At 42.2% G+C, this 15,042-nt stretch overlaps 1 protein-coding gene across 1 annotated transcript in view; it reads right to left on the bottom strand.

The window, feature by feature from the left end:
• slc35f1 (solute carrier family 35 member F1) overlaps window positions 1–15,042 on the bottom strand; it is a 108,518-nt gene that overhangs the window by 18,362 nt on the left and 75,114 nt on the right. Inside the window, exons 4-6 of the mRNA XM_024377998.2 lie at window positions 13,390–13,549; window positions 5,662–5,818; window positions 2,860–2,912 (exon numbers count right to left, since the gene is read on the bottom strand). Of these exons, the coding sequence (XP_024233766.1) occupies window positions 2,860–2,912; window positions 5,662–5,818; window positions 13,390–13,549 (370 nt within the window). The remainder of the gene's footprint in view (window positions 1–2,859; window positions 2,913–5,661; window positions 5,819–13,389; window positions 13,550–15,042) is intronic.

Raw genomic sequence — 15,042 nt, forward strand, 5'->3', positions numbered from 1 at the left:
CATACCAAACATATTAATCTCTCCTGGGCAGATTCAGCTTGTAGACCGAAGAATCTGTCGGGATTGAATGGGATGCGCGAGATAACGAGCAGCATTAGTTCAGTTTTGGGGGTTTTCGTAGCTTGTTATTTGAACATATCAGCATTGGGCGAAGGCGATGTTTAAACTGCTTCGTCCTCGAGTTCTTTGTGCGTGTGCCAACAAAGGTCAGATGGGGGGCTTTGGCGCGAGGGTGGAGAATTTGTTTTTTCCGGAACTATCCTTTCCTAACATGTATAGACCCAGATGTTAACCATGCAAGATTTTACTGCTGTTTTAACCAAGATTACCAACTGATGGAAATGGGAAAGTAATCATGTCAGCATTTCCTAATTTACCAATCTTTCACCAAAAAACATTAAATTTGAATTTGAATTTATCTGTCAGATTCTGATCTCAGGCCTTTGCAGCCGTTATGAATGCTGCAAAGGCCATTTCCGACTAGCTCATTCCACTAAAAGAAATCAGGATTCCATTCAATCGCTTTTCATTTTTATAGTCATTACATATCAGGAGTTTTGTCCTCAGCAGAGACAACAAAAATATCCACTTGTTTATCTGTAGAGAGAAGGTACTGAAGGACAGCTGACTACTGATCAGGTGGGAATTGGATACATTTAAACACTGAAGAGTTGTAGTCCTAATCTGCATGCTCTGGTTTAGTGCATGAATTCATGACAGGCCCAAGCTACTGCATGTAACAGGACGAGACTGTTTTGACCAAAACAAAGGTCAACATTGAAGACCAGGAAGTCTCACTGTATTCAACGTTATTTTTTATTCCGATCCACTCAAGAAGATGTATGCCATTTTCTGGAAGGCCAAGCACAGAGACTTCCTAACCCTTTTTCTCCAGGCGCTGTTGGATGTTGGTGGAATAGCTGAACAGAAGGCCTCATGAGTTATTGAAAATGCCTTGTTTACTTTGTCTGGCAGCATACCAGATAGCAATATGGCCGACACCTGCTTTTGTTAACTAAGTTGAAGTGTATCTCTGGGTTAAGTTTTAGTAGTAGTATGTAGTAGTATGAGACTCTGCTTTTAGAAGCACATCTAAACCCCATGAATATTCAAATCCCTGTTATTAGGAAGGATGAGCTACTGTATTTGTATGAGAATTCATGACTACCACCCGAAGAGAATCTAAAGGAATCTATTTTATTTCACGGCAGTGTATGGGCCTTTGTTTTCACCTTTCTTATGATCAATATCTGGTTATTAAGAGTAGGGGAAAAAACACATGACTGTGGTAAGCTTGAGGAGGGAAGAAACAACAATTGATCCCACCAAGTATTTGGAAGACGCTCACAATCCTACATTTTACATGACCGAGTCCTCATTATTTTTCTAGGGCAAAGCAATCTTGGCTGAGGAGATCTTTCCTCCTGGCGCCCTCTGTGTTGTCCGTCATGGCAGTGACAGATAATGGCGTGCCCCTCAAGCCACCGCAGACTGGCTAATGCCTGTGACAAGCCAGCATCTCCTGGGACGCTACCCAAACGCCGCTATTGGCACCACGCATCCTCGCTCGCTCAATCAAAAGAAAGTGGGTAAATCCAAGTGGATTAAGGACCTAGTCACTTGCTTTGGCTTTGGAGAGTGGCGAATTGCACGTCACACATTGGGCTCCTGTATCAGTGTAAATTCAAATCAGGCATCTTCATGGGCTGACATGCTGTCTTGATTGTATTGATTGTATTTTAAATATTCAGTGGCCAGTTAATTGAAACTCAGTCAACTTAATGGGCTACTATATACTGTACTGTAGCACCCTGTCTGGCTTGTTTGTTTCAAATGAAATATTAAGTGAACAGTCCTTGTTATAAGCAAATAAAGTGCACCCATTTATCAGTTAATGGTGATGGGTTCTGACTTCTAAACTTGAAACATGAAATATCCTTGTTCATGGTACTGAGGGAGAGAGGGGAATGCAGAACGTTTATGTTCTGTCAGAACATGTTACTGTTAGACATCAGGTATCCTATGGAAAGGAGAAGGGCCACAGTCTGGTTTCTACACCAGAAGTGAATGGTTTTCTGTAGGAGGAATGCATATGTTGGGGTCAATTAAGGTTGGATATGAGCCAGGGACTTGGAATGTTACTGAGTAAGGGAAAGACAATCACATGGTTGCGGTCACTGATAAGGGTGGAGAGCTGTGGATTCGTGCGAAACGGTCAGGCCCAAGGTCAGGTCACATTAAGGGAGAAGGAACAGTTTTCTACCGACATAAAGATGCAATAAAGATGTAACGTTCGGAGAAGAGGAGGAGACTTCACCTAAATTGGGGTATATATACTGGTGGGAACATGTCTTTGTCTGTTCAGCTGTCTGACCCAGTGGGTGAATAAACTTGGTTTGAGCTTTTCATAGTTGTCCACTGTTAGGTTCTAAATAACAGAGTAAAAACTAACAGTGGACACCTTCATCTCCTACCAGTAATTCATGCGGCACAACAAAAGGTTCGTAAAGGTTGACACCATCCCACCATACATTTTGACTATACAGCGGCGGCCCATCCATCTTTAGCCCAGGGCCCCATCTCCTCACCCCCCCTACTTAATTTGCAGAGAGATCATCCAGTGACACCTCTTACAGCCTAACTGATTGCGTGAGCAGGATATGACACAGCGAGGGGGAGGGGGGCATCTCCTCTAGACAGGGCAATCAATTCCCACTCAGCAAATGTTTAATCATCCCTGTATCCCCCCCCACACACACACACACACACACACACACACACACACACACACACACACACGGGCTGCCAACTAACGCTGCAAGAGAGAGCAGCATCTAAATCCCAGTAACAGTAACTTACCAATCTGCCAGTCCCAGGGCACCCTTAACAGCTCCTTATGCTCCATGATGGCCCTGGAACAGAAAGAAAAACCATTCCCGTCAGCCAGAGGGACGCTTTGTGAGATAGGGAATACAACAGAGTTACTGACGGAGGGTGGAAAGTAAGACAGGAGGATCATAAGCAAGTCTCTTGACAGAAAAGCTCAGTTTTGACTGCTGAGCACCTGTGGTTCTGATGAGTCAGTGACAAATCAATCCTATCAGAGCGAGGCGGGGTTCAACCCTCTGACCCTACAGAATAGATCCTGGGAATTCTATTGACGGAATCCTCTGACTCCAGAGGGGCACTAACAATAGAAACAACATGGTAGACCATTTTCCCTCCCTCACCCCCCCCTCTGTTCCAGACAAGAGGAATGGAAAACAATCCACCCAGGTCTCGCTCTGTGACATCTCTGTGAAAAAGCATAATTGACGAGGCGGTGCTGACGTGTTACCAAGGTTACGGTCTCGTCTGGTGCTCCCGTGTCTAAAATTAACATCAGCGAGAGACAGAAACAGAGACAGGTCCCCGTGCTCCCACTGTCTTCCCCAGTAGGGATCATTTCATACATAACAAGTGGAGGGAAGACAGGCAATGTCTCATAACCAGTTTTTTTAATCCTCTTTAAAGCCTCAGAATGAGCTCATTAAAAAGTAGTAAAACTGAACAAAAAGATAAACGCAATCGGTAACAATTTCTAAGATTTTATTATTGAGTTACAGTTTATATTAGGAAATCAGTCAATTTAAATACATTCATTAGTCCCTAATCTATGAATTTCACATAACTCGGAATACAGATATGCATCTGTTGGGAACAAATACCTTAAAAATGTAAGGCGTGGATCAGAAAACAGGTCAGTATCTGGTGTGACCATTGCATGGAGTTGATCAGGCTTGTGGCCTGTGGAATGTTGTCCCACTCCTCTTCAATGGCTGTGCAAAATTGCTGGATATTGGCGAGAACTGGAATACACTATGTTACACGTCAATCCAGAGCATCCCAAACATGCTCTATGGGTGACATGTCAGGTGAGTATGCAGGCCATGAAAGAACTGGGACATTTGGCACAACAGTGGGATAAATGGCACGACAGTGGGCTTCTGGATCCCGTCACAGTTTCTCTGTGCATTCAAATTGCCATCGATCAAATGCAATTGTGTTTGTTCTCCGTAGCATATGCCTGCCCATACCATCACCTCACCTCCACCATGGTGCACTCTGTTCACAACGTTCACATCAGCAAACCCCTCGCCCACATGACACCATACACACTGTCTGCCATCTGCCTGGTACAGTTGTAACCGAGATTCATCCGTGAAGAGCACACTCTCCAGTGTGCCTGTTGCCATCAAAGGTGAGCATTTGCCCACCAAAGTCGGTTAGGACGCCGAACTGTACAGTATTTATTTAGGTCGCTACTCTTCCTGCGGTCCAAACATGAATAAAGTAATTACATAACAACAAAACAACAGCCTACATCAGAAACAGCATCATACATCATACAAGACATTATTACTCCAGTATTACAAACGTAGAATAGAACATTTACAATGTGTGTGTGTAGAGTGTTTGTATTAGAGTGTGTGTGCGTATGCGTGTGTGTTTTATCTGATTTGTTTTTTTATCTGATTTTACTGCACGCTTGCGTTACTTGATGTGGAAGAGAGTTCCATGTAATCACGGCTCTATATAGTACTGTGTGTTTCCCAGAGCCGGTTTTGGACTTAGGGGCTGTGAAGAGACCCCTGGTGGCATGTCTTGTGGGGTATGTATGGGTGTCTGAGCTGAGTGTTGGCTGTTTGAACAGACAGTTCACGTGCTTTCAACACGTCAATACCTCTCACAAAGACAAGTAGTGATGCAGTCAATCTCTCCTCTAGTTTGAGCCAGGAGAGACTGATATCCATGTTACTGATATTAGCCCTCTGTGGGCCAGCCTTGCTGCAAGGGCCAGCCTTGCTGCTCTGTTCTGGGCCAACTGTAATTTGCCTATGTCCTTCTGAGTGGCACTAGAAGCATCATAGAAAGAAAAGGTGATTATATGACAGCATGGGGCTGCTAGCGAAGCCATCATCTCATCTGGAGATAGAGAAAGACTGAATACTATAGAGCCGGTGTAAATAGTCCGGGTGGCCATTTGATTAATTGTTCAGCAGTCTTATGGCTTGGAGGTAGAAGCTGTTAAGGAGTCTTGGACCTAGACTTTGCGCTCCGGGGGTACCGCTTGCCGTGCGGTAGCAGAGAGAACAGTTTATGACTTGGGTAACTGGAGTCTATGACAATTCCTCTGACAACGCCCAGTATATAGGACCTGGGTGGCAGGAAGCTCCAGTGATGTACTGGGCTGTACGCACTACGGTCAGATGCAGAGCAGTTGCCATACCTGGCAGTGATGCAACCAGTCAGCTGTAGAACTTTTTGAGGATCTGGGGAACCATGCCAAATCTTTTCAGTCTCCTGAGGGGGAAAAGGCATTGTCGTGCCCTCTTTGCAACTTTCTTGGTGTGTTTAGACCATGATAGTTTGTTGGTGATGAGGACACTAAGGAACTTGAAACTCACGACCCGCTCCACTACAGTCCTGTCGATGTGAATGGGGGCGTGTTCAGCTCTCTTTTTCCTGTATTTGCTTTAGCCTGCCTGGAGTGCCTGATTGGTTAGGTACGACATTATGGGACTATTATATTGGTTTCATTTTGCCAGACAAGCTCAATGAAGCACAGTTTAAGTATTTGAAATCATTTCCAATAGGTCTGACACACACACAAACACTCACAGCTGAATGCCGCTGAAGAAGGAGCCAAACAGTCCCATCATGCCCAGGAACTCCACCCTACTCAGGTTCTTAACGATGAACTCCTCACACACATTAGAGATGCCGTACAGCGTGGCCCCTCCCAGCACCAGCAGGTCCCCCAGGAGCTTATGGTCCCCTAGAGAGAGAGAGAGAGAGAGAGAGAGACTTTCAAACTGTATGAAAGAGTTATTAATGACAAATAGGTTATCCTATGAAACCTTCACCAGAAGTATCAGACTAAGTATCTATCCTATGAGATAAAAAATGATGACAATGAGGCAGTGAAAGACATTGGGTGTTTAAAAGGTACAGGAAGCAACTGTGCTTGAGTTCATACATTGAGCAAATGTAGGATTTTAACAAGAGTTTCATTGATTAATTCCTCTTCTTACCGTTCACTTTACTGTGTTCAAAATATCTATTTTCACTATTTTAAGCAACATTACTGTGTAGCTGGTAAGACAAATCGGCATTATTGATTGGAAGCTCACACCAAACAATTGCATTGTTCCTTTATTCCTACATGCTTAGTGCATACTGTATGCTGCAATGGGTTTCAGTAAGGTATGGATAAACTGTACCCAATCAAGCAAAGATCTTACAGATGCTTAAGCACATGCTTGAAGATTTTTAAACAATCCCACTATAAATGTAACTATTCTGTCAATCACGAGACAGAAATGAAACTACAGCCGTGTGTTTTCAATGAAACTCTAAACTCTTCGGATCCAGAATGAACACGTAATATGATTTGGATCGTAACATGTATTATTCATATCGAACCAAAATGCAATCTATCTATCTGAATCTTGTTGAGCTGGGGAAATCAAGGAGCACTTAATGCAATAGTGAGAGGGGGAGGCTCTCCATGGGTGTGAAAGGCAAACCACACCAGGGACTAACACGGGGGATCTGACTCGGTTATGGCTGAAGGTACTGTGAGGTTTGAACACAATGAGACAGCGATGGCGAACTGCACAGTGAGAACACTGTCTGTGTGTTGGTGGAGATGAGGGTGTTTGTGTGAAGGACACAGCAGACTCCACAATAGCAATCAAAATATGTTTCAAGCTTTTCGCTAGATATACACATATATATACATACATACATTTTACATATCCATTTTACATACAGTTGGAGTCGGAAGTTTACATACACTTAGGTTGGAGTCATTAAAACTCGTTTTTCAACCACTCCACAAATTTCATGTTAACAAAATGTAGTTTTGGAAAGTCGGTTAGGATATCTACTTTGTGCATGACACAAGTAATTGTTCCAACAATTGTTTACAGACAGATTATTTCACTTATAATTCACTGTATCACAATTCCAGTGGGTCAGAAGTTTACATACACTAAGTTGACTGTGCCTTTAAACAGCTTGGAAAGTTCCAGAAGATGATGTCATGGCTTTAGAAGCTTCTGATTGACATCATTTGAGTCAATTGGCAGTGTACCTCTGGACGTATTTCAAGGCCTACCTTCAAACGCAGTGCCTCTTCGCTTGACATCATGGGAAAATCAAAAGAAATCAGCCAAGACCTCAGAAGAAATGTGTAGACCTCCACAAGTCTGGCTCATCCTTTTGAGCAATTTCCAAACACCTGAAGGTACCACGTTCATCTGTACAAACAATAGCACACAAGTATAAACACCATGGGACCACGCAGCCGTCTCTGCTCAGGAAGGAGATGCGTTGTACAATGCTACCAAACACTAATTGAGTGTATGTAAACTTCTGACCCACTGGGAATGTGATAAAGGAAATAAAATCTGAAATAAATCATTTTCACATTCTTAAAATAAAGTGGTGATCCTAACTGACCTAAAACAGGGATTTTTTTACTAGGATTAAATGTCAGGAATTGTGAAAAACTGAGTTCAATGTATTTGGCAAAGGTGTATGTCAACATACAACTTCAACTGTACACATTTTGCATACATACTTGTACTTTTATATAAAGCAGTCACGTAACAATAATACTTTACCAAACATAAACTCTTTAATCCCAACTCTCAGCCCATCCCACCTATCACCATAGACCTTAGCTCTTTAATCCCAACCCTCAGCCACTCTCAGGCCATCCCACCTATCACCATAGACCTCAGCTCTTTAATCCCAACCCTCAGCCACTCTCAGGCCATCCCACCTATCACCATAGACCTCAGCTCTTTAATCCCACCCTCAGCCACTCTCAGGCCATCCCACCTATCACCATAGACCTCAGCTCTTTAATCCCAACCCTCAGCCACTCTCAGGCCATCCCACTTATCACCATAGACCTCAGCTCTTTAATCCCAACCCTCAGCCACTCTCAGCCCATCCCACCTATCACCATAGACCGCCCTTGTTTGGTTTCCATGTGCCTTATATTTTTAAATTGTGTTGTGATGTTTTACAGAATTTTTTTACCTTTGTAATTGTATATTATCCACAGATTGTTATCTAAAGATGAAAACCTTTCATACAAGTATTATTATATTATTTATTGACTGGCTATGGCTTTCCAGATCACCCAACACTGCTGTTTGTAAGGTTCATTTTAAGAGCACGTTGTGATTTTCTAACCGTTCCTGAACCTGTGACCAGAAACAAGCTCCATAGGGGCAATACCAGAATAAATGATCTAGTGATTCTGTCTCTTCGCACCAAAATCTACAGAGCTGAGATTTTTGTATGCCCCATATATACAGCATTCTGTCAGTGGCAAGAATTTATATAATTGTTTAAATTGAAAAACTCTAAGTGTTGAGTCAAGTGTAGTTTTTTGTACCAGTTCATAAACCATGTGCCATGGAATCGGTACATCAGATCTCCTCCCATTTATTTTGCAACCTGTATGGCGCAGCTGTCAACATTTTTGTCCTCAAATTAAACTGGTATATTTTTCTATTTATGCCAGTTCCTTTCAGCCAATTTGTATCTTTAATATATGGCAGGCAAACAAGTTCCCAACCTTCTCCCTTTTCCACTTGCCTCCATTTTTGTGGTAGTGCTGCAATCAGTTGGTTGTAAATTTGGATTGAGCAGATATTCCCGTATCTATTGGAGAACCATTTGGGGTTTAAGTACAACTTAAGTATGAGTGTATCACAGTTTCTGTTTCTTTCGGTGTGTGTTTCCTTAGGTTACTGCTGGAGGGCACCCTTACCTTGCTTCTAGCTCCCAGGTTACCCTGATTGTTTCTTATTGGTATCACCTGTATTTGATTGCCCTCTCTGTTCACCTGGTTGCCTGGCTATTTAGGTTCCTCTGTTGGGCTGGATCCTTGCTTAGGTCTTGTGTTTTGTTTAGTGCACTCTTGTGCTGTTTCTGTGAAGACTAAGTGAAGTTCTGGATTTAAACTCACCCACTGTATGCTGTGTTTCTCTGCGACTGGGTTCGAGTTCATTCAAGCATCATTGTAACAGAGTGAAGCTTTTAGTGAGAGGTTTTAATATTTAATCATTTTTGCCCCCAAACTCATATTCATTATGTAAATAGGCAGGTTTAATTTTGTCTGGCTTAGCATTCCAAATCAAATTAAATATTTTTTTGCTCATATGATTTTTTTAAATGAGTCATCTGGAATAGGCAATGCCATTAGTAAATAAGTAAACTGTGATAGGAGCAAAGAGTTAATCAATGTGATTCTTCCATAAATAGACAAGTATTTACCTCTCTATGGTTGCAAAATCGTATCTATTTTTGCTTACTTTCTATAGAAATGAATTGTGATAAGTTAATTTATTGATTATTAGAAAACCCTTTTGCAATTATGTTAGCACAGCTGAAAACAGTTCTGATTAAAGAAGCAATAAAACTGTCCTTCTTTAGACTAGTTGAGTATCTGGAGCATCAGGATTTGTGGGTTCGATTACAGGCTCAAAATGGACCATAACAAAGTACTTTCTTCTGAAACTCATCAGTCTATTCTTGTTCTGAGAAATGAAGGCTATTCCATGCAATAAATTGCCAAGAAACTGAAATATCGTACAACACTGTGTACTACTCCCTTCACAGAACAGCGCAAACTGGCTCTAACCAGAATAGAAAGAGTACTGGGAGGCCCCAATGCACAACTGAGCAGGAGAACAAGTACATTAGAGTGTCTAGTTTGAGAAACAGATGCCTCACAAGTCCTCAACTGGCAGCTTCATTAAATAGTACCCGCAAAACAACAGTCTCAACGTCAACAGTGAAGAGGCGACTACGGGATGCTGGCCTTCTTGCATGGAATAGTCTTAATTTCTATGGACAAGAATAGACAGACGAGTCTCAGAAGAAAGTCTTTGTTTCTGGCCGTTTTGAGCCTGTAATCAAACCCACAAATCCTGATGCTCCAGATACTCAACTAGTCTAAAGGCCAGTTTTATTGCTTCTCCAATCAAAACAACAGTTTTCAGCTGTGCTAACATAATTGCAAAAGGGTTTTCTAATGATCAATTAGCCTTTTAAAATTATAAACTTGGATTAGCTAACACAATGTGCCATTGGAACATAGGAGTGATGGTTGCTGTGATTCAATTTCCAATAAAAATAGTCATCCAATATCCCCATCCACTTGGAAATTCAGTAAGAGTTATATGGAGGCCAATTAGATGGTGGTCCGATCGCATTCGGTCTCCTATTAATACTTTTTTGAACTTTTGATGCCAACAAAAATGAGACTAGGAAGTAATCAAGACGGATAGCTCCTCCATGTATATCTTACTCGATCAGGGTCAAATCAAATCACATTTTATTGGTCACATACACCTGGTTAGCAGATGTTATTGCGAGTGTAGCGAAATACTTGTGCTTCTAGATCCGACAGGGCAGCAGTATCTAACAGATAATATCTAGCAATTCCACAACAAAACCTAATACACACAATCTAGCGAAGGAATGGGATGAGAATATATAAGTATCAAATATATGGATGAGCAGTGACAGAGCGGCTAAGATGCAACAGATAGTAAAGAATAGATAGTGAAGGAAACAGTATACATTATATACATACGAGATGAGTACTGCGAGATATGTAAACATTCTTAAAGTGGCATTATTAAAGTGAATACTGTTCCATGTATTAAAGTGGCCAATGACATCAAGTCTGTGGGTAGGTAGCCGCCTCTCTGTGCTAGTGATGGCTGTTTAACAATCTGAAGGCCTTGAAATAGAAGCTGTTTTTCAATCTCTCTGTCCCAGCTTTGATGCACCTGTACTGACCTCACCTTCTGGATGGAAGCGGGGTGAACAGGGAGTGGCTCGGGTAGTTATGGCCGTCCTTGATGATCTTTTTTGCCTTCCTGTGACATCAGGTGCTGTAGGTGTCCTGGAAGGCAGGAAGTTTGCCCCCGGTGATGCGTTGTGCAGACCGCAACACCCTCTGGAGAGTCTTGCGGTTGTGGGCGGTGCAGTTGCCGTACCAGGCGGTGATATAGCTCGACAGGATGCTCTCAATTGCTCACCTGTAAAAGTTAGTGAGGGTTTTCGGTGAGAAGCCACATTTTTTCAGCCTCCTGAGGTAGAAGAGGTGCTGTTGTGCCTTCTTCACCACACTGTCGGTGTGCGTGGATCATTTCAGTTTGTCGGTGATATGAACACAGAGGAACTTAAAACTTTCCACCTTCTCCACTGCTGTCCCTTCGATGTGGATAGGGGGGGTGCTCCCTTTGGTGTTTCCTGAAGTCCACGATCATCTCCTTTGTTTTGCTGACATTGAGTGAGAGGTTGTTTTCCTGACACCACACTCCGAGGGCCCTGACCTCCTCCCTGTAGGCTGTCTCGTCGTTGTTGGTAATCAAACCTACCACTGTTGTGTCGTCCATATATCCACTAGTTCTAATGTATTCATGATCTTCGTGATCTCCTTCAGTGCTTGAGGGTGATAGTTTGTAGAGTGATTTTCTTTACGATCCATTGAGCTACTTAAAACCGTATTATAATCTCCCACCATAATAATATATTATTTTGTTGCTTGCGAGCTCAATAGATTATTACATATATTTTCGAAGAAGTGTGGATCATCATTATTTGGCCCATATAGATTAATTAGTCAGATCTGTTTTTGGTCCAATAGCATATTTAAAATAATCCATCTTCCTTGCCGATCTCTTTTCACAGTTTTCACAATCAGATCCAAATTTGTATTAATCAGTATAATCCCCTCTTTTGAGTTTCTTTGACCATGACAAAAATATATTTCTCCCTCCCAGTCCATTTTCCACCCAACCTCATCTATATTTGTAGAATGAGTTTCCTGTAAACAATAGATGTTATATGCTTTATCATGTAAAAATGTATCTTAGTTTTTTTAATGATCTGCTAAGCCATTACAATTATAACTGGCTATACTTATTTCCCCACTTACCATAATGATAACAACGTTTCACTTACCACAACCAATGTTTGTAAACTTACCATTAAAAAGCACCATGATGATTAAGTGTCCATATAGTTGTACCATGATAATTTGCCCTTTTAAGCATACTGTAGCTGCAACTTTGTAAACCTCCAATTGTCCTAATGTTCCACCCACTAAAACCTCCCCCCATATCTAGGTCTGTTGTCACTAAGACCATCAGACCATCTCCCTGACTCATGACACACCTTTGCATCCTAAAGCAAAACCTTGGCCGCGAAATGGTGTTGGCCAGAGGGAAATATGGGCAGTCCCATGATAACATCTATGAGGGTGCTTAAGATAACCAACCAAATAACATGGAAAACAGTCAGGAAAAAAGAAATAGTAACAATAATAGATAATAGTCATATAAATGATAACAATTTCTTATAAATGCATGCGCATATTTAGAAAGTCCGAGCAAGGCTATAGGCATGTCAGCCCAGCCTGCTCAGTTCCTTGGATTCAATTGTTCAAATTCTTTTGAAAAAAATGAAGAGAAAACAACCTGAACATATCACAAGACCAGTACTGTTTTTTAAAATGTCCATTACATGCAAGACATATTTCACGTAGTCGTCATTATGTCCTGTTGTATTCCGACGGAAAAAAGGAAGAAAGATAAAGGAACATAGATTCTAACGGCCGCTAGCTAGTCAAACTTAGTCTTAGGCATCACACTGCCCATGGAGGAATACCCAAGTTTAATTTACAATCGACTCTGATACAGCCAAGGCACGATAGCCAAGAATACATGCAGTTATATACAAACGTGTAATATACCTCTCTCACTTAGAGAAGTGCTTTCATAAGCCAGTTTTTATATTAGTTCTACCGTTAACTTTAATCACTTTATCCCAGTGTTAACCAGCCCACACACACTAGAGACAACAACCCTGTTGACAATACCTAATCAAATTGCCGGTGTGTATCGGAACAATGATCATCCTTTACATATTTTATATATAGATGTATTTTTTAAATGTAAAAGTGTAATAACACCAATTATTTTAGGATCGTATAGGCCTATTCCAAATAGAGAACCTAGGCAGGGTTTTAATTATATCATCCTTTATCCTAGCCCTATAATAAATCATTTCATATTTATTACGTTTTATCTTAAAAGCTATTTGTTCAGATTCACAGCTTTTAAGTCATAATATACCCGACCAACTAAAAAAACAACCTTGATATTTCTAATGTACAATCTTCAAATGAAATAAGTAAACAATCATATAGAAAAAAAGGGGCTGCTCTTACCCATCCTCGCCTTCCTCTCAATCAAAACCTGATATTACTTCCCTGTAGTCCAAAGTGGTGTGTGAGCATGTGTGTGTTACCTAGGCCCTGTTGTCTTCCCACCAGGACGTCTGTCCCCACCATTAAGCCGATGCCCAGCAGACACACCCCGACGCCCACAAAGTGCACGGCCTTGTACCTCACCAGCAGGAAGAACCAGGACAGCAGCAGCACCACGGGGATGGTGAAACAGTCTAGGAGCTGACAGACAGAGCGGAGAGATACGGGGTTAGAATGGACACACTGAACTCTAGTTCATAGAGACACACAGAGAAAATGGTTTCAATGGAGTTCCAAGATACTGTACACCACATAGACAAAATACACACCAGAGATGGTATCACAGCAGTGCTAAAACCACCCACCACAAAGTCCAGGGGGTGACACATAGGACAGCGGGGACACACAGTACTACAGAGGACGAGGTCAGAGGACAGTCCAACACTAATGGTGATGAGAGAAAATAAGGATGGCGAATTAGGGGTGATGGTGGATGGCGTGTCAGGGAGGAGTAGGGGCCATGCAAGAGGGAGGAGAGAAACATTTATGATCGCCTAGGGGACCATCAGGTCTCCATTCTGGGAAGCCTCTCTGGCACTTAGTGGTAGCACTATGGGCTCACTCTCTGGGAAAGGTAGTGCATGGGAGAACGAGGGGTTAACCGCAGGACAGCAAACCCCATTACTGCTCATCACAGGTCGAGTGCACAGAGGAGAAGAGGTGGTGCGGTGGCTCTCCTGGCAACTCACAACATTGATGTGTTCAACGAATGTTCTGACACCTCAGACCACCCTGGCATAATAACGTGTGGTTTATCGATGTATAAACGAATGTTCTGACACCTCAGACCACCCTGGCATAATAACGTGTGGTTTATCGATGTATAAACGAATGTTCTGACACCTCAGACCACCCTGGCATAATAACGTGTGGTTTATCGATGTATAAACGAATGTTCTGACACCTCAGACCACCCTGGCATAATAACGTGTGGTTTATCGATGTATAAACGAATGTTCTGACACCTCAGACCACCCTGGCATAATAACGTGTGGTTTATCGATGTGTGCAACGACAGCCCAGTATGTCTCACTCGCTCAGCAGGCCAGCGTGTTTCTGCCCAATGGAAGGCCTTTTCACCGCTTGGTTATATAAACCTGTCTGTTACTGTAGTGAAGCGTGCCCTTGAGCGAGAGAGAGTAGAGAGAGAAAGTGGAGGGAGGGAATGAGGGGGACAATCACAGAGAGCGGGAGAGAGAAAAAGAATGACAGAGGGATGAGAGAAGGATGAGAATGACAGGATGACAGAAGGATGAGAGGAAAAGGAGCAAGAGCGAGAGAGAGAGAGAGAGAGAGAGAGAGAGAGAGAGAAAAGGGGAAGTGGAGAGAGATGAATTAACAGTGTAGGGATAAACGATAACCATGAGAGAACCCTGAAAGTGAGTGAGTGATTGAGGGTTGAGTTCTGTGTTTACTCTCACCTGTTCTCTCAGGGCTATCTGGGGAACAGCTCTGGCATTAACCCGACAACTTTTACAGTGAATTACTAGCAAAATAATAGACCTGACATTGTCAATGACATTCTCTGCTCCTTTTTACAAATACCAGCAAACTAATGAAACCGATACAATTATCACAGGTCCTATGACACTTAGCCAAGTGAGGAGAAAGAATGATGCGATTTAGTCAGTCCT

This window comes from Oncorhynchus tshawytscha, linkage group LG18 (genome assembly GCF_018296145.1).
Source record: "Oncorhynchus tshawytscha isolate Ot180627B linkage group LG18, Otsh_v2.0, whole genome shotgun sequence".
Classification (NCBI taxonomy): domain Eukaryota; kingdom Metazoa; phylum Chordata; class Actinopteri; order Salmoniformes; family Salmonidae; genus Oncorhynchus; species Oncorhynchus tshawytscha.